This window comes from Grus americana, chromosome 3 (assembly GCF_028858705.1).
Source record: "Grus americana isolate bGruAme1 chromosome 3, bGruAme1.mat, whole genome shotgun sequence".
NCBI classification, from domain to species: Eukaryota; Metazoa; Chordata; class Aves; order Gruiformes; family Gruidae; genus Grus; species Grus americana.
In genome coordinates this window covers 63,838,858-63,864,352 of record NC_072854.1, presented here as the reverse complement: position 1 = coordinate 63,864,352, position 25,495 = coordinate 63,838,858, and the positions used below count along the sequence as shown (strand labels likewise).

General features: G+C 40.4%; 2 protein-coding genes across 15 annotated transcripts in view; one reads left to right on the top strand and one right to left on the bottom strand.

Moving 5' to 3' along the window:
• Positions 1-21,713, top strand: part of MAP7 (microtubule associated protein 7) — a 119,687-nt gene extending 97,974 nt beyond the window's left edge. For 7 of the 12 annotated variants that reach the window (XM_054819474.1, XM_054819467.1, XM_054819464.1 and 4 more), the window contains 9 exons: positions 1,519-1,634; positions 2,047-2,327; positions 6,098-6,281; positions 8,166-8,361; positions 9,925-10,026; positions 10,315-10,365; positions 10,462-10,519; positions 12,959-13,097; positions 20,002-21,713. In XM_054819474.1, coding sequence (XP_054675449.1) covers positions 1,519-1,634; positions 2,047-2,327; positions 6,098-6,281; positions 8,166-8,361; positions 9,925-10,026; positions 10,315-10,365; positions 10,462-10,519; positions 12,959-13,097; positions 20,002-20,251 — 1,377 coding nt within the window. In that variant the 3' untranslated portion in view covers positions 20,252-21,713. The remainder of the gene's footprint in view (positions 1-1,518; positions 1,635-2,046; positions 2,328-6,097; positions 6,282-8,165; positions 8,362-9,924; positions 10,027-10,314; positions 10,366-10,461; positions 10,520-12,958; positions 13,098-20,001) is intronic. The other 5 variants (XM_054819466.1, XM_054819476.1, XM_054819473.1 and 2 more) reach the window with 2 other exon arrangements.
• A 1,925-nt stretch (positions 21,714-23,638) lies between these two features.
• The window catches only part of LOC129205317 (uncharacterized), a 29,077-nt gene continuing 27,220 nt past the window's right edge, over positions 23,639-25,495 (bottom strand). For all 3 annotated transcript variants that reach the window (XM_054822616.1, XM_054822617.1, XM_054822618.1), the window contains one exon: positions 23,639-25,301. In XM_054822616.1, coding sequence (XP_054678591.1) covers positions 25,180-25,301 — 122 coding nt within the window. In that variant the 3' untranslated portion in view covers positions 23,639-25,179. The remainder of the gene's footprint in view (positions 25,302-25,495) is intronic.

Sequence of the window (25,495 nt, the reverse complement as noted above, 5' to 3'; positions counted from 1 at the left end):
ATTGCGATCAGTTTAGCACCTCTTGGGTCTTTCTCATTGCAAGTGTGTTGGGGTTTGGTTTGGGGTTTTGTTGGGGTTGTTTTGTTGTGCCTTTTTTTTTTTTTTTTTTAATTAAAAAGAAGAAAGGTTGATATGTTTTGGTGGAGGAGACAATGTAAAGACATTGTTAATACAAAATGACTGAGTTAAGAGCTGTTTTCAATAACCTGTGCGGTATTTTCAAGACTAAAGAAGTAGATCCAGTATAGAGAGTTATTGCTAGTGAACCAAAATTGTTCTTCATTGTAATGCGTTTATTCTGGCTGTGTATGCTTTGATAACTCAGGTGATTATCATCATATTAATCAGTAGATATCTGGTAAATTATACTGCCAAAGAACTGGCTAATTACTCTTGAGTAATGACTTCAGGATCAAGACCATCTATTGCTAAAATTAAGCTATGTTTTTGGCAATTTAAAATAACTCATTTTGACCATAATGACCAAAAAAACCCTCTTGGATTTATGAAGATAAACAAAGGCTTATGTGCTTATGCGCTTGCCTTCAGTTTTTCTCTTCCACTTGTTAACTTGGTTTTCAGTTCAGGAGTTGAGCACTGCAGAGCTCTCAGCTAGTGAGGTTCTAAGGCAGCAGGGGTTCCGCTTAAGCCCCAGCCAAGGTGGTGAGTAGCAGCCCCTCTGCATTGTGGTGGCTGAGTGGCAGCTCAGTGTACTCTCCAGTATTCCCATTCTTCAGAATCCCAGAGTCTGAGCTCATTATTCCAAAAACCTGAAGTTTTTCATCTATAGTGAAATGGAGGAAGTATATAGTTCTTTAAGTTCTGATGTATTCCTTTAAACCAGTGGTTCTATTAATACAAACCAGAGCTATAAACAGAAATATTTACAAAAATAAAATCCTGAGATGAGAAATAAAGAAGAAAAAAGAGGAAATTGCTACTCTGTATAAGAATCAATGGCAAAAATGTATATGCTGTGGAGTCATCCAAGAAAAAAAAACAAATAGGATAACTGTTGTACCACATCTGAGGGCTTTGAGGCCATCTGTGGTGTTCACATACAAGCATGAAAGCAAAAAGTTTGTGCTCTGTAGGGACTGTGACTAAGTGTGAGCCTTGGTGGGGTGTTTGGGTGGAGTGTTTTGCTCTTTCTTCAAGTGAAATCCAGAGTTTATGGGGAGTAGTGGAAGGTACTGTGTGGCAATCAGCAAAGATCAAACCTTAAAAGGTAATTTTTCACCTGTGTAAAAGTAAGCCTCTGCAAATTAGCCCATTATGTCTTAAGACAGTAGAAAGCATGATTAAGGATTCCTGTTGTCAAATGCATATTTACTGACAAAGGTGGTGGCACATTACAGGAGGTATATTAATGAACCTGTTGAACAGGCTGTAGAAACTACTGACTCAGCACTGCTTTTTCTGAGCCCCCCAGCCCCTCATCCTTAACTGAGCTTGCTTTGCTTTCTTTAGCCATGTGAACTCTGGCTTGACTTTGTCTTTTTGTTTGCTGAACTATAGACTGACAAAAAAGAAAAGGAGAGAGACCATTTGTCATCCAGCTTCTCAGCCAGCTTTAAAGGAGGTCATTTTTCTTCCAACCCCAAAGCTAGATCACCAGCTCCCTCTCCAGTTTGGTAAGCCAAGTACACGCTTAGCTGGAGTTGGAGCTATGGGCAGCTCTGATTGTTCTATTAATTAAATGTGAAACAGCGCAAACTTATTTGGTGATGTAGATGTTTTCTCTCTGCAACAAAGAAAGTAAGTCCTGCTTTTAGAAAAATATTACTACTGTTTTGATGAAAGGGAAGGAGGAGGAAGTTACCTGGTTTCTTCCCTTCTTGACTGGGCTCAGTGCTTACACATCTGGGGAGTTGCAAAGAAAAGCATTCTGCATGAAAGCTAATCGGTTGCTCCAGCAGTCCTGCTTGATAGCAGAGAAATAGAGAAGTTGTTTTATTTTCAGCTATTGTAGTTGTAGAGGTGATATATAGGTGGTATCCAGCAGGGTATGTCTGATAGCAATTGTCATTCTTTGTGGTTACACAGGCACGCGTCAAAGTCTTTGCCTTTTTTGCCTGGCACGCCCAAGCAGATAAATTCCCCACCTGGTTCCTCCAAAGTTTCCTCTGCTCAGGCACGTCCTCCTTCTCCTGGCAACATCCGGCCAGTCAAAAAAGAGGTCAAACCAGAGAGTGAGAGGAAAAAACCAGAAAAGGAAGCTGAAAAGGCCAATGAAGAGAAGACAGAAGAGAGTAAAGGAACTTCAGCAGGTGATGGAGAATCTGCAAGTCGGGAAGAACTCACTGTCCAGGCAGAGCTTGCTCAAGGTAAGGAGAGATCCTCCTTTAGGGTAAGGAATGTCTGAGAGTCTCTTATGTTCTTCTCTACCTTTCTCTGAAACAACGTGGCTTTCAGTAGGTTTCTATCAAGTGTTAATCTAAATTCTTCAGAATGTTCCTCCAGATATGGGCAACATGGTCTAGTGGAGGGTGTCCCCGCCCGTAGCAGGGGGATTGGAACTAGATGATCTTTAAGGTCCCTTCCAACCCAAACCATTCCATGATTCTATGATATATGTTCATTCATGAAAGTGTAAAGAGGTTGAAGCCCTCCTGTTTGTAACAATCAAAAAACCAGGTAGACCTGCATTGCACAGTGTGGCTTAACAGTCCTCTCCCTTTTTGGACTGTAATTTTGTCACTCACATTGTGGTACAGCTTCTTTTAAAACTGTTGAAGTAGAATAATGATGATCTGAAGACTAAAGGTACAGAAAGCCACCACACAAGGTGGTATGAGCAGTGAGAATGTCCAGCTCTGCTAGACACTCAGTACAGTTGTGCTGATAACACTACCAGCTTACCTATAATGTTGCAAGAGTACCACATCATGGGAGATATTAGCAGGATAAAGTAGAATGCAGAGGAGAACCAAGGACAAGAGCAAAGAGGAATAGACAGAAATTTTCAGGGAAAATGAGTTATTTTAAAAAAATTACCCAGCAAACAAAAAAACCCCACACTAAACCACACCAACCATGGAAAGCAGCAAGGCAGAAAAGGATGTACATATAAATAAAATAATGATTATAAAGTGTAGGAAAGGTAAAAGGTAAATCTGAAAATGCAAAATGTCAGTTTGTTCTAGCAGATGTTTTAGTCCATGGTAAATACGGCATAAGCTGTCTGTCTTGCGGATGGGATAGAATGGCCATTGTGACTCCACGGACAAGTTACTTAGGATTCTGAATTTAAAATTCATAGATTCCCCTGTGATTGTCCTTCAGAAAACACTTTTAAGTATTAATAATCCTGCATTTAACTGCAGGATGTGTAGCTGGGGATTGTTCTTCTGAGAGAAGACCTGATGTGAATTGATTTCTTTTGTTAGTAAGTTCCATTACAGTAGTTCCAGTCTGATACACAGGTCCTACCCCACAAGGTGCAACCCCACAGAAAGCTTAGAGATTTACAATAATAAATGGATGCATCTGTTGTCCGTGGGCATGTAAAGAAGATACGAGATAATTGCCATGTTAGCATGGGCTTTCATTGCTCTTCTGATAACCTTTTGCCTGCTTCCTTTTAAGGAGAAAGCTTCCTTTTTAAGAGGATTTCAGGGTTACCACTGAGATAACTTAGCAAACGTTTACAAGCTGTAGTTCCCCAGTACAAGGTGCAGACCAGAGAAACATCGTCATGCTTTTTTGACAGTTTAGCTCAGGAGGAAGAGAGGCCCGACTTTGCAAAGTCAGTCAATATTTGAGTTTGTGACAAGGTTGCTTAGTAACAGGTCACTTAGGAAACAGGTTATGTGTGATAAAGATATTCAGAAGTGAAGTAGTTTGTATTCACAGCAGAGAAACATGTAGTAAAGAGGAGCAAAAGAGAAGGCTACTATAGGTCAAAGTGGTGAGCAGCACTTCACCTTGGATGTCTTTTGCCAAAGCCAGAGGAAGTGGTGGTTAGGACCAAAGACTGAGACCTCAGGCTAAGCATTTTACATGTGAGGTTGGAGGACAGGCTTTGTTCTGCAGATGGAGTCCCAAACTGCCACAACTTAGCTGCTGGTAGAATGCAAGAATCTAGAGAGGGACAAGTACAGCATTTGGGGCTAGAGGGCCATTGCTGATTCTCCTAGGTCTGTGTTGCAGGTGAATGTAGCTGATTTCTGCCAGTTACCTGAACTGGCCTTTAACCTGTCTGGCTCAGCTACCCGCTAGCACTGTAGTTATAGGAGCCCGGAGGTCAGCAGGTAGTGATCACTCATGGAACTATTCAAGCTTTTGCTGGCAAATCTCACATGACTTTACTAATACCAATGAAGTTTTAAAGGTATTTTGGGTGTGCCTGTGCAAGCTGTTTTCCTCTTTTCTCACAGCAGGGCAGGTGTGCATTAAGCAGGCTACTTGTTACACTGCCAGCTTCAGCACCTGAGGCAAGGAGTGAGCCCCAAGCAGCACAAAGGTGTGCTCCCTTCAGGAGTGACAGCCCTGCCTTGATCTGTGTTAGTAAATTACAAAGGGCCAAGGTACAAGAACTCTGTCATTTATACTGTTTGACTATTACAGCCAGGCTTTCTGGTATGTTTCTGATCCAGATTGTAATTACAGTCCCGCATTTTCTTACCTTCTGTCGCCAGGGCTACTAAGACCACAGCTCTCAAAGGCTCTCAAGCTTGAGAGTAATCAAATTATGTAACTTTTTATATTTGACCATCCCAGAGTTTTCTGAGTTCCCAAATACATCTTGGAAGTTAGTCCAGTCCCTAGGGGTGGAACATTCACATTACCTGTTTTGGTAATGTGAAAGTATGCTGTTCTGGCTCAGGCTGAAGTGTGCCAGCTCACCTCAGAGCTAGAGAACAGGTCCTGGCACTCTTTAAATTACTGGTGTACATTTATCATTTGAATTCAAGATGAAAGACCCGAAGCAGTTATAGAAAGACCTGCAGAGTTTTTACTTGGCAGAAGATGAGAGCAGAGAGGTCACAGATGTGAGCATTCAGCACAGAGAAAACAGCTGAAATTGTGTTTGTGTACTTGACAAGGTGTAGGAGGGGGGAATCAGGGAGGAAACCCCTCTCAAAATTGTTAGTGAGGTGAGGAAAATGCTATAACATCCCAAAGGATAGTTAGAAATGTAGATTTAAAATCATCGCCTGGCTGTTCCTGATAACTTATTTTACATGTATGTTCCCAGGATCAGAATCTAATCCCATTGCAAGTTCAAAGTCTTGCCTATCCATGCTTGTCTGCATTACCAGAAGTGATTACCCTGGGAATGCTTCCTTCAGTTAGCTGGTGGGTTGGTAATGGTCCCTGGCCTCTAGAGAAAAAGTGCAGTTGGAGTGCTCTGTACCTGTGCTAGAGAATGCCAGGCAAACTTCCAGACATGTGCACTAGTGTTTTACTTGAGAAAACAAACCTGTGACACCACCTCTACCAGGTGGCCAAGGCTGGTACTGGGTAAAGAATTTATATGAAGGCACTGTTAAGATTTGAACACATTTCACCAATAGTGGCAAAGCTTGTTAAGAAGCTGTGTTCTGGTCACAGGAGTTACCTCAGGTTGGAGTAACTGCAAAATTGATGATAGTTTGTGTCCTACCCTCATTGCAGATCACTTCAGACAGTTGATGTTTGAGATCACCAAGTCACCAAAAGTGATTGGCCTGTCACCAAAAAGTCTAGCTCTGCTCTTCAGATGTAGACTATCAGACAGAGGAAAATACAATACCACAATGTTTTATTTCTGCTCTCTGAATAGAATTGGGCAAACTTAAGAAATGTGATGGTAGGGACTTGCTGAGTCAGCATAATTCATCTTGAGCTCCTGTTGGCATTTATTCTTCTAACAGAAAAGTTGGCTTAAACTTTCAACTGCAGCTGCTTTCACATACCCTGTAAGAACAAATTTCTTAAGAAAATATGAATCTCTAGCATCTAGAAACTTCTTTCTCCTCGGAATCATTTATAAAACCATGTAAGCTTGAAAATACTTTACAGAATATTTGAAGCTATTTTCTGTTCCTTTCAAAAAAGTGTCATCTTGTCTACTGTGTCTGTACAAACTAGTTTTCCTTCCCGTCTGTTTCAGCAGCCAGCCCATCCCTACCTCCTGCTCTGCCAGCTCTTTCTCCACCCCCAGCCCCCACCAAGACCTCTGCAGGTACAACTGACCCCGAAGAAGCAGCAAGGCTGCTGACTGAGAAGAGGCGTCTTGCCCGTGAGCAGCGGGAACGGGAGGAGCAAGAAAGGAGAGAGAGAGAAGAACTTGAAAGGTGATTCTAGACCTCTGCAGTGGAGAAGACATGTTTTTAGCAGCCTCCTAGCAGCTTCTTGTGTATATTCTGTTGTTACAATATATGAAGCACAGTACTGAAGTGCAGGAGACACGAGTTTGGTTCCCCCACCCTGAAAAAGAATTTTCCTGCTGGGGTTTTTCATAGGCACAATATATACCTAAGCAGATTTGTAAGGTTAAAACTTATCCCAAATAGTGCTTTAAAATAGGACAGGAGGAGAGAGCAGATCCTTGCTATAGTGATTCATTATTTCCTCAGAGATTAACAAAGCTATACTTATTTATTCCAGCTAGGGAACTCTGCACAGCTGTGACAATGTGGGACAATGTCTCTTTAGGTGTCCAACGGCTGTGACTTAAAGGTCTTTGTTTTCTCATTTGAAATCAAGACCCTCAACAGTTTTGGAGAGGAATTGATGTTGCATCTCGTTTTCTACTAGCAAATGAGTAGCCCATCTGGATAGTTATGACTGTGGCTATGACACAAGTTGAGTGCCTTTTTAGAGGGATGCCATGCCTCTGGATTTTGTTGGAGTGCTTTAGCAACATTGCTGCACATAGGGACAAGGCAGAGCCAGTTAAAATAGCCTGGCTTTCTGAAGGGCTCACAGCATGGTCCCTCTCAAAAAGGGTTTCAAAGAACATAACCTGCTGTGGCGTAAGAGTAATATGGTGAGTAAATACTAAAGCTGAAAGATCAAAAACAAAAGGTAAAGAACAATCCGCTTTCACAGTGAAAGGAGTTTTCAGTCTCTGTTCAGTACCTTCATAAATTGAGAAGAGTTGTGGCCAGTGAGATAATGCTGGTCTTCAGTGATATAAAGCAGTTGTGAAGAGTTTCAGACGTATCTTATATTGCTGAGACATAAAATGGAAGCTGAATTGCAATATCGCTAAGCATAAAGGAATGCATATAGGGAAATAAACCTAACAACTCATGTGGTGGTAGTGGTCTCTAGGCTAATTATTTCTGAGGGAAGAGGTCTTGTTTGGAGTTGAGTATGTGAAAGTATCAGCTGAGTCAATGGTCAACAGAATAAATGAACTCTGACGAGTTACTAAAAGAGGAGAACAAAATGAAAATGTCATTCTGAACTATTCAAGGTGAATCCACATCTTGAATGTTGAGTTTTATATTTTTTGAGATAATAAAATCAGTAAAACTAGGAAAATAAGTGAAGACAAATGCCAAAGAAGATCACAAGTATAGAACAACTCTCACATGAAAATCTACCAAACTGGTGAGGATTCTTCAGCTGGGAAGACCATCTGCCCTCTACTACTGAGTGGAGATATGATGAGCTACAAAGTCCTGAATAATTTGGTTAACATCAAAAGCGAAGGGGAAAAGTTATTGACTCCCATAATACAAGGATGAAGGAGCATTAAGTGAGGTTAGGAAGAACATTAAAAATCAGCAGAATTGTATGCTTTTTTCAAAATTCAGGAGTCGTTGCCACAGGATAAGATGGGTGCCAAAAATGTATACTATTTCAAAGTATGATTAAATGAAATTACAGAAAGAAGTGTTTTGCAGGATGTGTTATAGTCAATGATACTGTTTCTGATTCAGAAGGTACCCGAGTCATAGACCAGTGGAAGCCAGGCATATGCTGGAGAAGCATTGGTATTGTCTTGCAAAGTTTTCATGTTCCACGGGGCTTCATCTTTGAAGCTGGAAGCAGAACAGACAACTTGGCTCGACCCAGTTCAGGTGTTTTGATGCTCTTATAAAACGAGACAGCAGTGCAACCTTTATCCAGCTGTTCTGCAGTGCTGGTGTCTTGGGTCAGGAATCTGGTGGTTTGGGTTTTTTCCCTCCTTTTTTTACTTATGTTTCTTGATTGTTTCATGATTGCAGACAAAAGAAGGAGGAGCTGTCACAGAGGATAGCTGAAGAAAGAGCTCGCCGAGAAGAGGAAGAAGCTCGCAGACAGGAAGCAGAGAAAAAACGAAAGGATGCAGAGGAGGAGCGGGAAAAGGAAGAACGGCTGCGCCGACAGGCAGAAGAGAGAGAACAGAAGGAGAAAGAAGAGATGGAGCGCATTCAGAAACAAGTACGCTCCCCTCGTGGAATTTGTGTGCCAGTCTGGTTGGCAGCGAAGTGGATGAAACAACACCTCTTATACAGCACCTACATAAAAGGGATATCTAAAATTTAAATGCTATATATGAAGTGAATAGGGTTATGGCAGATTTCATTCCGTAGAGTGGTTCAAAGAGTAAAGATATTTCTTCCTGACAAAACATGTGGTAGGGAGTTGAATTTTGGGTGGGTTTTTTTTGTTTTGGTTTGTCGTCCCCACCCCACCCCACCCCCCCCCCCCCCGGTAGAATTTATTTATTTAAAACAAATCTATTCCTATTCCTGATAAATTGTGATGGAAAAAACCAGTCGAGTTGTATTGGGGAATTTTACTGAATGGTATTATACCACAGAACTTTGTCCCCACAGTTATAGAAAGTCTAGATGCCAAGATAACTAACTATTCAGAGTGTTGGAGACATAGCACTGCTGAGTTCTAATCCTGTGCCCAATGTCGCTTTTGTGCTGGGCTAGTGGGAAGGGGTAGGTTTTGATCACTTTAATCAAGCCAAGGAGAACCTTTACCTGGTGCAGTCCTCCTGAAATCAGAGCAGCTACTCAAAAGACATGAGAGTAAATAAATCAAAATACAATTTTTCTAGTGCTCTCAGTTTTGATGGGCATAATATTGGTGACTGACTTCAGGAGAGGCTGTGGTAAGCACTTTGGATAGGATTCTTCTTGCATGTGCTTTTACTTGTTGCCTGTACTTTCTCACTCCCAAAATTCAGCACTTCAGTCTGCCTCATAGACATTAGGGTTTTTTTCTTCTGGTATATAACTAAATGTATGCTTCTGAAAATAAGTGTTTAACGGATTGCGTCAGTGAATATAGCTTAGAAACTGCAGTTTTCTTTTTCAGAAGACGTGCTGCTTTCTTTGAAATGCTAAACTGAGGTACATCCCCAGTTTAGCACTCAGAGATAATGCATGGCCAAGTGTTTTTTGGATGTTACAGCTGTAACAAATGAACTATTGTAGTAGCTGACACTGTCACTGTCAGGGAGCAAGGCCTCTCTACAGTATGTTCCAGGCAAGTTTTACGCTTAATTAAAAAAGCAGGAATGGAAAGTTTGTGCGAATGTACCTGTGGCTATGTGTCCTTGGTCTCACTAAGTGATGACTCTATTGGCCAAATAAAACATTCTACTGCTTTTGTTTGACTCTCAAAACCATCCACCACTCAAAAAATGAATCTTTCTAATACTTTCCTGGCTGCTACATTAGTGCTGAGGGTTAGGAAATGTATTCCTTATTTGTCAGCTGGTGTGCTTTCATGCTTACATGTCCTAGAACAGGCACAGAACCAAATATGATGTCCATTGTTTAGTTACACATCTCTTAATGCTATGCAAAACATGGAGATTAATCAAGAAGCATGCAATTCAGTCTGAAAAGATTGCTGGTTACTTATCAACCCCAAAAGTGTCTTTTCAGGGTGTTGCAGATATGCATAGTTAAGCAGATATCAGTGTAAATCTGTCCGTAAATAGTAAATTATTCCTTGCTGCTTTTTCTTTTACCATCAACTCAGAAAGAAGAGGAAGCTCGCCTACGGGAAGAGGCAGAGCGAATTCGATTAGAACGTGAAAAGCATTTCCAAAGAGAAGAGCAAGAGCGCTTGGAAAGGAAGAAGGTAAGTTGGCACATGCAGAGAAACTGTAATTCATTTTGCCTTAGCAGTTTGCTCCCACCTCCGCTGTAGAAAGTTACCTATGATATAAATGTGCCCTCAGAAAAGCTGCGGTCCTCAGCTGCGTAGCCTGATATGAAAGTGGAGGGAATATTGCCAAAAGTAATAAATAATTCATCTTTTTGCAATAAACAGATGCAACTGATAAATGACAAGCAGTTGTGGTATGGGAGAGAGATTTTTAAATTGATGCCAGCAAACATTATTTTACCCCTTTACATTTCATTGTAGAGGCTTGAGGAGATCATGAAGAGAACTAGGCGTGTAGAAGCTGTAGATAAGGTCAGTGCTGCTACTTAACATGTGTAAATATTGGACACGTTTCACTTCTTTTCCCTTGTGCCATTTTTAATTTACAAAACTGTCCTTCCTTTGTAGAAACCCAATGACCAGCAAAATGGACATATATCAAAGGCAAACATTACTGGAGAAGCAGGTATTGTGTTTAACTGTGCCCTGAGCACAACAGGTGAATAAATGCTTAATAAGCACAGTGATTTGAGATACAGTTGTGAAACTTGGCACACTAATTGCAGTAAAGAAAACCATGAATCTGAAGAAACATTGTTTATTTAACCTTTCTGTATAGGAGTTTAGCCATTACTGAGTCAGCTGTTTCAGCAACTTTGTCACATCGGTATATAATGAGATGGAGTTGCTTACCAAGTTTAATTATTTACAAAGTGAAAAGAAACAAATTATTTTCTGATCCTGATCACAAAAGAAACTGATTCTACAGTTTCTTTTGCACAGTACTACAGATGTGGTTGTTGCAGACTTAGTCCATTTTCTTAAAGGATTATTTCATCTCAGTCATCAAAACAAACTGTTCATTATTCTAAACATCTCCCTGTGACTTCTTTCTCCCACACCTGCTGCCTTATTCACTTGGTCTTAATTTCTTTGTTTCTTTCGTTTTTTCCCCCAAAATTCAGGTCCTACAAAAGCTTAGTCTCCCTGTCACACCCACACTCTTAGTCTTTCCTTGTGTTATGCTCCCTCTTTTTTTTCCTGGTCATTTTAGGTAAAGTCTTATATAAGACTTTAATATTTACAATAAAGGAAGAAAAATAAAATGTAGCTCATATTCAACAATCACCAAATATGAATTAGCACTATTTAAAGATACTGAAGTAAAGCTATCAAATGGCTTATCCTATTGTAGCATAACATATTAAATGACATTATTCATTTTCTCCTTTGTACTTGAGTAACAGGGAGGACAAATAACAGCACTGGCTGATGTACGACTTTTTTTCTTAATGTTTAAAATGAATGTTATAATTAGCACTACGAGGAGACTTTTTGACACATTTCATTACATGTGTTTGGAAGTTGTTTACATATTGTCTTAGGGGGAAAAGACTTTGTGAACTGCTAATACAACAGAATGCATATGGGATGCCATCTTTTGCTGCAGGCAGTGTTGAAGCTGCTATAAACCATTATTGAAACTACAAATGGCTCTGTAATCTGTGGCTAGTGCTTTCCCTCCAGAGGTAGAAGACAAGCAGTCAGGTTCCTAAGGCAGAGGAGAATTTGGGCCACCACTTCCCCAGGCCCGAGGGAAGGCTGGAGTCCTTGCGTGACTGAATAAAGAGAAAACTGCCATCACCCTCGGGGTTGCTCTACTGCTTGGCTTTGCTCTAGCTAGATATGCTATTGAGTTCAATGTATGAATTCATGGACGTATTTCAGCCAACTAACTTTCCATACTATGCTTTTAACAGACTTCTGACCATACAGAAATGGTAATGATTTTTTTTTTTAGGGTTTTTTTTGTTTGTTTGTGGTTATTTTAGTTTTACTGTTTGGCAAAGCCTGAGGAGACCTTTATGGGAATGGCCATATCACAAAATGAAACAAAATCCATCACCTTTTTGTCATTTGTTTGGTCTCTGCTTCAAAATAGGATATAGCTCTGCATTTCCAAAGCAGAACTTTTTTGTCTGCTTTTTCTTTTTAAAAGTTAAAGCCAATTTATTTTCCTCTTACTCCATTTGTAGAAGCACCAAAACCTGTATTTGTAAACTTGCCAAAGATCAGACTAAGACATTCAGTATAGAAGATTTTAGCTCAAACATTTAGTGGTTGAAGGCGTGGCTTATCAGATGAGGTTTTGGATAACTGATATAAATGTGTCCAAGCCTACAAATACTAAATTGTCCTTGCAATTATTGTAACAGATGCTGGTATGGGTGGGGTGCAATTGCTTCCTTTTACTGACCTGTATGTGAATTAGTGTGACCGCAGACACAATTCAGAAGGCTGTAGTTGTGCTTTAAAAGAACATCCTGAGGCAGGCTAATAACATCTGTCATATGGCCTCTGCAGGAGGCACAAGGATGGTCTAGTTTTATGTTGCTCTCTACAGCTTTTTCTAGTAGTAATTTGGTACTTGTTGAAAGAAGTATCCTTCCTATGGAGATTTTTTCCCTCTTGATTTCCTTTTGGGTTACAGTCAGGGATCAACACTGAAGCCAAGAAATACCAGTGTATGGAATTGATGATGTCCCAGTGTTCTCCTATTCCATTCTCTATTGCTGCTTGAAAAGTGCCAGCATAATATTCTGTCAGATATCAGCCTGGTTTGACCATTGGTTTATGTGTTGGAATTGTAAAATGTTTATTCTTGTCCATAAAGCTATAGTTTTGAAATCTGTGGCATTTACTTCGGACCTGAAACAGGGCTTGTGTGCCCAGAAACTTGATTAAGGAGGAGCAGGATGGGGGAGGAAGGGCTGTGGGAACTCCATTTTTTTAAAACTGTAGCTCGCCTTGACTGTGCTGCTGTCTTTTGTAGCAAATGTTCTATCCTAACCTGCAGGTAGATGGACGTTGCTTGGTTTTATGAAAACCTGTTTTCTCTCTCCAGTTGTAACCAGTCCTGCATCACCCTTGGAACCTGCAGGAGGACCTCAGCTTCAGCATGCAACGCAATCTCCACACAACGGGAAACCCGTCACCTGCACACGTGTGATTGTTTCACATCAACCCCCCGTAAACATGGACACGTAAGAACAGTCCTAAGTATTGGAGGGTATTTAGAGGATGAGGGCTACCAGACTAATAAATTATTTTAAGATCCATGTATTCATTAACTAAATAAGAGACAGCTGTTCAATCTGCCTTGTTTCCTGTTTATTTTTATCTTTCCCTGTGTTCAGAAAAGAACCTTATCGTCTCTCACTTAGCAGTAACCCATTTTTGCCAACTTACAGGGAAGAATTTTGTAAAAATAGAGCATGTTCTTTGCAGTGTTTGGAACAGTGTGTTGTTTGCCAGCAATTACTCCATAAATTGAAACGTAGTGGAGAGGGTAATTTTTTTTCTGTTCCTTTCCATGAATTAAGTTTCATAAAAACCACTCTGGATTTGCAGTGCTAGTTTTCTTGATTGGAATAATGAACGCTGTGCTTTCAACCTAGATGTTTCAATTTCTGAACTGCTTGAAGTATTAGCAAATTTTACTTACTAAGCCAAAGTCTCTCGTGTGAGACACAGCACTACTCATTTTGGCTTTGCATTTAAAAAAAAAACCAACCCACATTTGTCCTCTATAAGGAGAATTTGGGGAGGCAGATATTTAACACTGAGAGCTCTCTGTAACCATGAAGCAAATCACTCAGACTTTGAGAAATTGTTGAAATGCTTGAAACCTTGGTGTTAAACTGAGTGGAATCTGTTACATAAGCATGAGCTGTCAGTTACTCCAATTTTAGTAATGCAGAAAGCCAAGTAATCCCTTAGTCTTTTCATGTTTTATGCAGGTAGTGCCAGAATATGCATGGAAAAACTTGAATGTGGGAAGCCATCACGCAGACTGTAATGGGCGGTGTGCTTCAGGGTGTGATTGGCACTAATTGAAGGAGGAATTTGCCCTCTCTTGGTCCCCCCCATATGCCTGGGGGATCTTAGCCTGCTGTCATGCTGACAAGGATGCTCCTGCTGAGAGAAGTTCTGTCAGTGACTGAGCACTGAGCTGCATTGGATGAGCTGCACAGAGCTGCCTCATAATTGTCTGGGGCAGCTATTAAATGTTAATCACTCCCAGCCTTATATGCACCTTGATGTTTGTAATATAAAAAGTGCCATGATAATGAAGGCTGTCATGTAGCATTATAATGTGGTGGAAGGAACCTCTGAATGGCCAGGGTGAAGAATGAATCTGTGAGGTGGAAGAATAGCGACAAAAGTAGGAAGTGTGTCTAAGGCTGTGGAAGGGGAAACTGGCATGCCAGTTAGGGTGCAGAAGGACTCTGGGGGTACATCCACGCTGACTGGGAAGGCAATGGCTGAAGCGCTTGGGAGCATCCCAGTGTCAGCTTAGCTCAGGCAGCCTGAAAAGCTGTTGTAAGGAATACGTAGCAGCGTAGGTTTATCACATGGTCAAAGCCACAGGTGCCAACACCACTGCTACTATATCTCATGTGCTGCGGTTGTCTGGCACCTAGATGTACCTGACGTTGTAGCACAAACAATAGCAACGGGTGGAGATGGTCTCTTGTGGCAGCACCTCACTCCAGCCCCAAGAAAGATTTGGCTTTTGTCTGGAAAAGACTTGAGCATGTTTTAAGGGTAAGATAGCTCAGATTTCTGAGCAGAACTTAAAAAGGCTTTGCCTGGGGGACTTGTGGTGTGTGTATGGGCGAGAGGAGGGAGTGAAGGAGAGGAGTCATCTTAAGGCCTAGAGCAACAGTCAGTCTCATTCTCCTCCTACAGTGTACAAAGCGTGAGAAGTTTCACTAGGTCCAGGACAGAAGTCCAAGTGTCGCTGGGTTTGTTTTGTACAGCACCGGGGTCTGGCCTGAATGCATGTCTTTGAACAGGAGTGGTGGTTGGTGGTCAGGGACCAAACCCAGAGTACACATGTTTGGGGCCGTTCCCCAGACAGTGCAGGTGCTCTGTCCCTTGCACCAGTAGTGTTGAAGGAGGGGGACGTGGAAAGCTACTAGAGGTTTGTGTGAAGATGAGCAGTTCTACTGTGGGGCATAATGGGCAGTTGCCTGACTGCTTACTGTGCTGAACCTTCATCCCTATTCCTCCCTATCATGTCATCCATCCTGTGTCAGCTCTGGCTGGGATTCAGGTGAATTCAGGTGATTCGCAACTGAGAAAATTTAAAAGAATTCTGGCACAGTGAGGCAATCTATTTCAGTATTTCACCATTCTCTGTTGCTGCTTTTGATCAGCAATGCAGATCTCATTGTACTGGAACTTCATTAGCTTTCCAAGACAATTAATTCATAAACCCTAATGAAAATGCTGTGATTTGATGAATTATTTACTATATATCTCTTGTCAATAATCATTAGCTTTATTAATAAACGTTTATTGCAGATGATAGATTGGCACTATCATCTGTCCCACCAAATAGTTTGTCACAATTTTTATTGATATTCCTATTCCTGTGTTTTAAACAGATGAACAAGAATCACTTTTCCTTAGGCCTAAGGCTTCTTCACTTTGCATCATGAAAGAAAAAAGCAGATAATACTTGCTTGTGAATTGAGCTGTTTTACTGTGTTAGTGCTCAAGGTTTTCGAATGGATCTTACATGAATTCTCAGTTTATAGAAACAATTCCTTTTTTTCTTAGTTGTCTGAGTTACAACGATGTATCTGAACATGATTTTTGTGGTACGTAGTTTTAAGTGGTGCTGCAAGGGTTCTGGTTTTGCCCCCTATGCTGCTTCTGCATATCTTCTCCACAAGTAAATTTGGTTAAACAATTTACTGCTCAAATGCTAATGAAGAATAGTGAATTATTAATGGCGGGGGTAGAGTGACCTCATATCTGACCTATAAGTCTGTGGTGAGAAGCCTCACAGTTAAACTTAAATGCAGACATTTCTCATCCAGGTGTATGACTCAACCAGTACTACTATGGCAACATGAAATATATTTTAAAATGGAGCATACCATGGAAATTTCCCTGTTAGTAAAGAATCTAGAATTACCAAGACAACTGGTAGCTCTTTATTAATGGCATGTTAACTTCTGGCTAGATTCTGGGGTTTGGGTTGCTTTTTTCCAACAAATGGAAAAATGAATTTGAAACAATCATTTGAAAATACCATCTTATTTTTCAAACATTTTGTAAATTATAAAAGATCTTTCCAGATTCTATTTTTTTCTTGCTTTACTGAACAGTAGAACTGGAAGAAACAGCATTAGATGCTGGAGTTGGATAACCAGTACAGCTGCCTAATCCGTCTCCCACTTGCAGATTTTTGCTTGTTCTTTGCTTTCTAATTCTTTGCCCAAGTTAGATCCCGTCTGTTACTTCTCAGAAAGTTATTTCAGTACAGTGGTTTATGTTAACCATATTTTCATTATGATACTTATCCCATAATTCCATTTTTGTTCCTCTACTGCTTTCTCTAAATGCCTGCAATGGGCCTCAGTGAGCACAGTTCACCTCATCTGTGTCTCTCCATCCTGCATAAAGGGAGCTGGGTCTGGGTAGATCAGATAACCAGATTTTAGAAATAGACAGTTTAGACAAGGTGATTGCCTTGATAATCTTGTCCCTGGAAAAGAATGCTGCTGAGTTCAAATGCTTAGGTAGCGTTCATTGCTGAGTCTGTAGGATAGCATGCTTGAAATTTGCTTTGGCACTACTTTCCCTTCTTCAGGCCTCCAGCTCTTCGTTCCTGACTGATTTGAGTGCTCTTGTCTCGGTGGATTAAATATAAACACTGCTTTATTTAAAGTCATGCCCAAGCCTGGGGTCCATTTTGCTGTTAATGTTTATCAGTGACGTCTCCGTGAAAATCACGTCAATAAATGAGATGACTGACATTGCCTTTCAGATTAGGAATAGCAGGTGCAGAAGTATTTTGGCACATTCCAAAGGCCTGCAAATCAGTTGGGTTGTTTTTTTTTTCCTTAATCAATGTCAATTTCAAATGGGTGATGAGAAAGACAGACATACAAATTCTGGTCTTTTTTCTTTGTAGTCTCTTCAAATTCTTTACATATAGATTATGTCTACACAGAGCTTTGGCTAAAAAGATCTACATCAGATGTAATTGTCAGTAGTTTTTAACGTTTTGGATGTTCCAATTTCTTTAATGAAATTGGCTGCTCTTCTCTCAACTGCCTCTAATCTGTCTTGTTAATATTGATTTGTCCAGCTCAAAATGCGAAGCTGCACAGATGCTTTTTTTTTTTTTAAGCTCCCATGAAGCTGTCCTTCAGAGGCTTGTTATGTTTGGAAATGCACTCTCAATAACTCAGGCAACTCTATTACATAGGTGTCTTGCTACAAGCACACTTAATGGAATATGTTACAATGCCGTAATTATCCAGTTCTTAGAAACATATGTGCAATATTGTATGCCTAAAAAGAGTATCTCCAGTGTTGCGCTGGACACTGAGACATCTCTAAGAATGTGACATAAGAGTAAGAACAGCTGTAGCAGGTCAAAAATCCATTACTTTTTTTGTGTCCTTTGCTTTAACGGCCTGTAGCAGTCACTTAGGGGAGAGAGTGTAAAGGAAAAAGGTAAGCACCAGGAGATCCTCTAGTCAATGAAGGGTTACTAAGCATTGTGGTCAAAACACAACCATAGGCTCAAGCAGTCCCTAAGCTGCTAATTACCAGAAGCTGGAGGGCATACCAGTCTCCTAGGAATTTCTCTAATCTCCTTTTGAGTTTATGGCCTGGAAGATGTCAGTGGAATTAATTCCACAGTTCTGTTTTTTCCCTTTGTTTCTTCTAAGCTTGCTCCCCTAGTAATCTGGTGGAGCAAACAGCATAAAATAGAGAAGATGTTACAGCATAAAATATAGGAATTCATAGTCATGGTTTCTTCTGTACCCCCTTTGTGATTGTATAGACTCCCTGATCTCAAAAGACATCTTTCAAGTCTGTGAATCCTGGTCTAACTCGGTATGTAATACTGGCAGTGCAATGACAAATAAATATAAAGAACTATTTATCTATGAAATCAGCTGATCAATCAGATAGAAAAATTACTATCTGTTTGCAGAAGGAAGAATCGTCTTCATTGTCCCAATGCTTCTTGAAGTACTATGCTGTTTAATTTACCTGAATGAGCAGTTGCTCTCTTCCCCTCCTTCCCCCCCCCCCCCCCTTCTTACCCCATCCATCAAACTTGCCATGTTATCCCAGCTCTGGTAAGGTTATTGGCAGTAGGATGGGGATGAAATAAGTAATAGGATAAGTTATACTAAATAATAACCTAATAACTATACATTGTAGAACAGGTTTTATTAGTCCTAAAGCATTTCACAGCTTCTGCTCCTTGTCTTACATATGTGGCTCTCTGGCACAAAAGGGTGATGTGATTTGTGATGTCTCCCAGGCAGTCAGCAGCATTTCTGTGTCTGCTCTCAAACTCAGTGCAGTGAAATGTATTTTTCACTCTGAAATTCGCTCAGCATATCCACAGATGAAAAAAAGGGGAATGCCTTTTGGAAAAAGAACTGGTGATGGTTTGAAAAACTGGGAAAGGCTTGATATGAAAACCAGCATGTTGTTCTCACAGGAAATCTGGGCTTTGGATGAAGTGTTGCTACTTTCGAAAGAGCAACAGTTATTTTCTCTCTCTTGGAAAGTGCTGTAAAACAATTCTGTAATTGTGAAGTTGGACACCCAAAGAAGCCAGCAAATGAAAATAAGCCGATGCCAATTACAAGCAGGTTTATTTTTTTTTTTAAAGACTAGTAAATGTACTGTCAGGAAAAAATTAGCCTGTGAAACCAAGCCACCTGCTCAAAAATGGCCTGAGGAAATTGATAACCTAGTTTAAATCTAGGAAAATTGCATCTGAGCCTTTAGGTCTGAAGGATTTCCAACCAACCTGAACAGTTGTGACATGGTCTGAATAGGGAATAGGTACCTAAGATTGCCAGGATCTAACTGTTGGGGCCTTAAGAAGCACCTGTGAAAGATCACATGGGTTTTGAGTCTCGGTTGAGTACTTGCTCTTTCTCGAGGAGCGTATGGTCCCTTTACTGTCATCCTGTTCACTAAAGCAGCACCTTGGTTTCTCCCCTCTGGCAGGACAGCGTGTGCCATCTGCAAAGGCAGCAGGATTTGACAACGCAGGGCCTAATACAAGGGTGGGGAGCGGACCGGCAAGGCTGTGACCGAGACATGATCGTGTGTCTTCTCAGGAGAGCGTGTGGAACTGGAGAGTGTGTCTGTGCATGCACTGCTTCTGACTGGGGGAGGCGTACAAGAGCTTGCTCATAAGGCATCTCTCAAGTGGGAGATGGAAAGAGAAAGTGCAGATTGACATGAGGGATGCTGGGAGGTGTTTATTTTGGCTTGGGCATGTTCAGCGGGAGGAGTGCAGAGTCAGGCAGTGCCTTGGAAATAAGCCCCAAGAACTTGTAGGGGAGGAGGGACTGAAAGAGAAGTGCATTGGTAAGAGAGTTTTTTCTCTGGGTGAGTGGCAGGTAGAAGAGGCTGCTCCGAAATTGGAGGCAGGAGGTGATCCAAGGAATAACAAAAATGACAGTGATCTTATCTAAGGGCAATTACATTGACTTGCAATAAGAGGAAGGGTATGGCAAAGGTTATGAGAGCTGGAAAAGATGTTAGAGGCTGTAAATTGCATTAGGTGGGTGGCTCGAGATAGCAGTGGTGGTGCTGCAGAGGTTTTCTTACTGCTTCCCATTGCAGTCACTTCTCGGAACTGCAGTGGCCATGAGGCTCTCTACGGTTCTGGGTGTCGTGTGGCCACATCTAATGACTCTCCCATGTGTTTGAGGGAAGGCATATCTAGTGCTTGGCTGCAAAAACAGGTTTTCTACTGTGGCAGAAGCATTGTTTTGGTTTTGCGGTCTAAAAGAATGCTCTAGATTAATGCATACTTTTCCATTTATAATATTGTTTTGAGGTTCTAGATGAAGGTAGGAGGAAATACTCATGTTTCTCTTTCAGCAATCTTAATCCTGAGAAAAACGCAAATGAAAATGGAACATCTATGCAGAATGATAACTTTGAAGAGATCATAAACCTGCCTATTGGTTCTAAACCTTCCCGGCTGGATGCCATGACCAATGATGGAAGCAATAGTCCTGAAATTCCTTTGAATCCAATTCTAGCCTTTGAAGATAAGGGGACTCTCTTGCCTCAGGTAGATAGCGTTCAAACACATCAAACAGCAGGTAGGTTTGCCTTGGTTCATTAACACTTGCAATGTGTTGTAAGTGACAGAGGACCTAGAGCTCTTAATTGATTAAGAAGTTGATTAATTCAAGCATTTTTAAGCCCCTTATTATTTGGGGAAAGGAGCTCTCTTTGTAAAGCAATGCATGCCAAGTACGTACAGATGCTGTGTAAATGGTGAGGCCTCATCTTTTGGGTGAGGGGTTCTCAGTCACATGGCACACTCTGCCATCTGCGGTTGCTTGAAAATGTTTGCCCTGTGCTTTCAAACAGAAAGGGTAACAGTGACAACTGCCGTTCCTCGCTTATGATTGGCAACCGTGTTCCAGTTCTGCAAGTGTGATACCTGATACACACATGTAGAAGGGGAGCCAGTACCCACCTTCTGTGTAGAATTCTGGATGTACTTCCCTCATCGAGTTCTTGCTGCCATCAGTATTGAGGGATGGTTTGCAGCACACTGGATTTTTCTGAATTACATCACAACTTTTAAAGGATGTTAGGTAAACACATACTAACTTAGCAAACTCAATTGGACTACTGTTTTCTTTTTCTGTGGCTAGAAAATGTAAGAAAAATCATCTTAGAATAAAATAATTGCATAAATGAATAGCACTTTGAAGTAAGCATTGTCACAATTTGCTGACCTGTCATTTTTGATACCTTCTGTTGTAGAAGTGATCTGATCGTTTCTTCTGAAGAACCAAAGGTGATTATGAGCATCTCTGCAGTCAGTGGAGTTTCTTCCATGCAATGAAGGAGTGTTTTATTTTTTTCCTCTCCGTTTTTTAAAAGATTTATTGAATATCTTTTTTGGAAGGACTTTAGTAAAACCAGCAGAAGAAATGATGGGAATAGACTTGGATCACCTTTCTAATAGCTTTCATCACTAGAAAAATCATGCTTCACGTGCATTACTTAATACGGCTTTTTCCAACAAGCTTCTTCTGTTAGTAAATGGATATTTCTGCATTCCTTAAGACACAAGACACTGGAATCTGAAAGCAATGGGCTGATTTGGGTGGTGGGACTGATTCTTTTTTTTAAAAAGGTGGGTGTTGGTTTAAAAGGCATAATTGTAAAATTGGCAAAGAATCTTTTACACTTTGTGGTTCTAATACTTGAAAAATAAATACCTCATTGCTCTACAAGTAGAGTTAATGGGGTGTTTTATTTAAACCTGTTGGTTTAAATATTATTGCAGAGAACTCTAATTATGGGGGCAAAGTATCAGCTTCTGTATCAGGTTCTTGTAAATGTAATTCCTACAGGGACATTCTGTAAATTGAGACGTCACTATGATCTTCTCACATTTTCTCTAAAACACAAAACAAGGCAGGTTTTAAAATGTGAAAATTTGAAAGCGTTATTTTTTCATGGACAAGAGGAAAACCTATTGTTCTCCTAGATGATGTATTTATGAATTTTGTTCAGTACAGAAATAAATCATTTAATTGAATAAATTAGAATAATGTGGTAAAATGGTACTGCAAACTTGATTTTTTTTGTTACATCCATGTTCATGATACTATAAAAGTTGTGTACGCATGCACGCACACGTGCACACACACACAAGGAAATACCTTTTCCAAGTCCCGTAAATTGCTGCTGTTCCAGGGATGGAAGACTTTTCCTTTGCCTTATCAGACTATTGAAGACTGTGTGAAACCTGACACATTTGATTTTGGATGATGAAGCAGGTTTGGGGATTTTTTGGTTTTGCTCGTTTCAGAGCAAATGGGAAATGGTCATTGTTTGTGCTTTTTATGTAGTGTGTGGTTTTTATAAAGCAGTACAGTTTGAGTGCTAAGAGGAGCAATGCCAGTTGCTTTCTCTATAGTTTGATGCCGATTTCTACTGTCATTCCATCCCTCACTTTTGGTTGCTGTTGGGCAGAACTGTAAAATCCTGCACCTTCTTGCGCTTTGATAAACAGTGCTGTTACAGGTAGAGCTCACTCTAGGAATCCGAGTTTGAAGCACCAACCAGGGCTTAACGGATTGCTGGCTGAATTCAGCAAGTAGACCCTTGGCTAGTGGGAACAGGTTTATGGGGTTTCGGTTCACGCTGCCAGAGACTGTACCGTTAAGATTCCTGCACTTGCCTTTAGTGAGCAATGAGCTGGGCCTGTAGGAAGCTGTGCGGAAAGTCTGTGCTAGCAGAAGAAATCCTCTGAGATACAAGCCGAAGAATTTTGAAGAACTGACTTTCTGCTGCTGCCAAGTGTTCATCTTACACGGGAGTTGGGATAAAAGCAATGGAAATGCAATCAAAGAGACTTCATCTGCCAGAATATATACGGAAGGGAAAAAACTGCCAGTCAGTCAGAACGCTTTCAATAGTAGCTTGTGACAGTGAAATGAATTTGGTTCCTTTCTCGCTTTCTTTAGTTTTCCATGTACATAGCCACAGTATTTTGAAGTGTCCAAGATATGTAGTTTTTCTTGAAGTCTATATATAGCATGTAAGTACCAAATAAAACTTGTTTGAAATATTTACTTCTATTTATATTTTCATTTTCTTGCACAGTTGAAACAGGTATCAATCTATGATGGAAAACTCTTCTTGCTACTCCTGGTCTGCTGAAAAGTTTTCTTCAGGTTTCCTCTAATCTTTTTACTAAAAAATCAGTACAGGGTCACTTACAGCTAGAAACAGAGCAAGTAAATAGCCAGTAAGATTTAGCTTCAATTTTGAGGATTCATTTAGGTTCAGGTTTAAATTATGTTGCTCTTGATCTATTCGGCTAAGGTTTAAATTATGCTGATTGGTTTTTGTGAGACTTCAGAATGCCTGCTTCACTGTTTGCAGCAGAGAGATGAAGAGCCTGCTTCATTTCTCATGTGTGGTTTGTTTTTTTAACAGGACTGCAGTAAAAACAATTTGTAAGTGTGTTCATTCTAGGTTTGCTTCAAATGAGAGAGAAAATTTCTTCTGTTTCAGGGGTCCAACATACAAACTAAAAGCTAGTTCCGTAGGTGTCAACTACCGGGTTGTTTACAATTAGCTTTGCTTGTTTCACATGTCTCTTCTCTCCTCATTCCTGATGAAGAATACTTTGTTATTTTCCTCCTTCCTAAGATCTTGAAGTAATGTCTACAAATAAATACCCAAGAAAGAGAGACAGATTTTCATGTCATTACTTCATATTGCACTGATTCTCTTTTTGGAAAATGACCTAAAGTCACCCAGCGAGGTGGCGCGGAGTTTGAGATTTTCTGCTCTTATTCCTAGCTATGACATTCAGCTCTCTGTAGCCCTCTGTTTTAATAAGCCCAGCTGCCTACAGTAGGGCACGTGGGTCTTTTGCATGAGCTTCAAAAGACAATTCCTGCCACACGTGAATATTGAAAATGCTGTGCACAGCTCTATCTGCATTCTCTGCCTTGTTCTTTAACAGGTCTTTTCACTGCGCTATAGAGACACTTTTGAGTGTGGTTTTGGTTGGGTTTGTTTTGTTTTGTTTTTTAAATATTACTATTGGAGACAACTCGCAGTTATTAAAAAGCATCACGAACAGAAATGCCTCCCCCAAGCATGTAAGCTTAGAGATTTGGGCCACAGTAAAATTTAACGTTGAGCTCTTAGTTGACAGAATGTTTTTTTATTTATTTATTTGAATATCACTTTTATTCCACATTTGAGGCCAGTAGCAGCGCTAAAGCTCTACACACGTCAGAGTTATACCTTGGTCAGAAGTACCTCAAAAGACAGGAAACTCTTGTGAAATGTTTTCATAAGAAACCGTGCTATCTGGGAGCAGATGTTTGCCAGAGGAGCGGTTCCAAAATCTCAATATTCCACCCAGTTCAACATGATCTCCAGCCACATTCTTGTATTTAAAAACACGTGTATTGATCAAAGGTAGAATTGGATTAGTAATAGATGATGATTATTAATTCTCTTACAAATTAAAACCTACATTAAAAAACTAGTGCCCTGTAATTTCAAGGATCTGTGCTACTTTTTTTTTTCCTAAAAAATACTGGTTTGATTGGCTAAAAGGTCTGAGAGACAGATTCCCTCTGGAGGAGAGGGAGGGGGAGGTTGTTCAGTATCCGGTATACACATAAGAAAATTAGCTGAATTTAAACATATTGCAGCTTTTTTTTTTGTTAGCTCCTTTTAAAACGAAATACCAATATCAAAACATAAGATCAATTCCTAATTTTGCCAGATTTGTTCACTTCTTCGCTGTTGCAAGTACCTTTGGAAATAACTTCCCATTTGCAGAAGAAATTTCTGTATTCAAACACCTCTTACCAAATCTTTCATGGTCGCGGCTATATTCTGAACGTGCTCTGTGCAACGTTTACCTGCCTCAAAGTGCCTTTGCTCTTCTGATGGAGAGCAGTGCCTACAGTGTACACAAGGATCAGTCTTAAGGCTTGTCCTGTTCTTGTTTCTTACAGTTTTTGAGTTGTCCCTCAGCAGTTACATTGTGTAGTAACCTGTTAGTAGTGTGCTATCTTTATACTATGTGTTAATTCAATTATTTTCTAAAGTCAAGTCCCTGGATTGTGCTCTGAAATAAGGGACATGGAACAGAAATAAAATAAAGCTGAATGCAGAGGAACCTGCGTACTTCAGAGATGCCTCTGCAATAGAATCAGTCTGTTACGTGAATAAAACCTCATGACTACAGCGCTGGGCTTTTGGAGGCGGGGTGAGGAAACCAAAAACAAACCATGGAAGATTACCCAAGCATAACAGGTGTTTTCCAAACCACTGGAAGGAACGTAGCCATAGTCGTCAAGCACACCTAAGCAGCCAGCCAAAGCGTCCAAGGGATTGTCTTTTGACCTGCTCCGATTCTTCTGATCGGAACATCTCTTTCGTATGATGAAACTGAAGTTACTTTAACTACAGGAACTAATGAAAAGAATTGTCTTCTCTGAAAGTTCAGGCTCTTGGATCTGGGAAGTTTTCATAAGCCATCCGGCTTAAATATTAACTGTCTTTGTGGTAAATAGCTGCCCTAAGGAGCTCTTGAGTTTCCTCTGTTTGTTGACGGATTTGCTCAAGGAGTTTGGCCGTTTGGCTTTTTCTGAATGCTAACGAAAATTCTGGATCTGAAGAGGAGAAACAAGTGTTAGGCTTTCCCTCTATTTTAATGCAGATGCTTAGAAAGCAGCTATTTCAGGTTAGATACAGTTGATGGTCCTTATTACAGCGTAAAGAATAGAGAAGGTATCTTCTACCGCACAAAGCAGATACTAAGTCAGTTTTCATCCCTATGACAATTCAAGATTGTTCACTGCTAAAT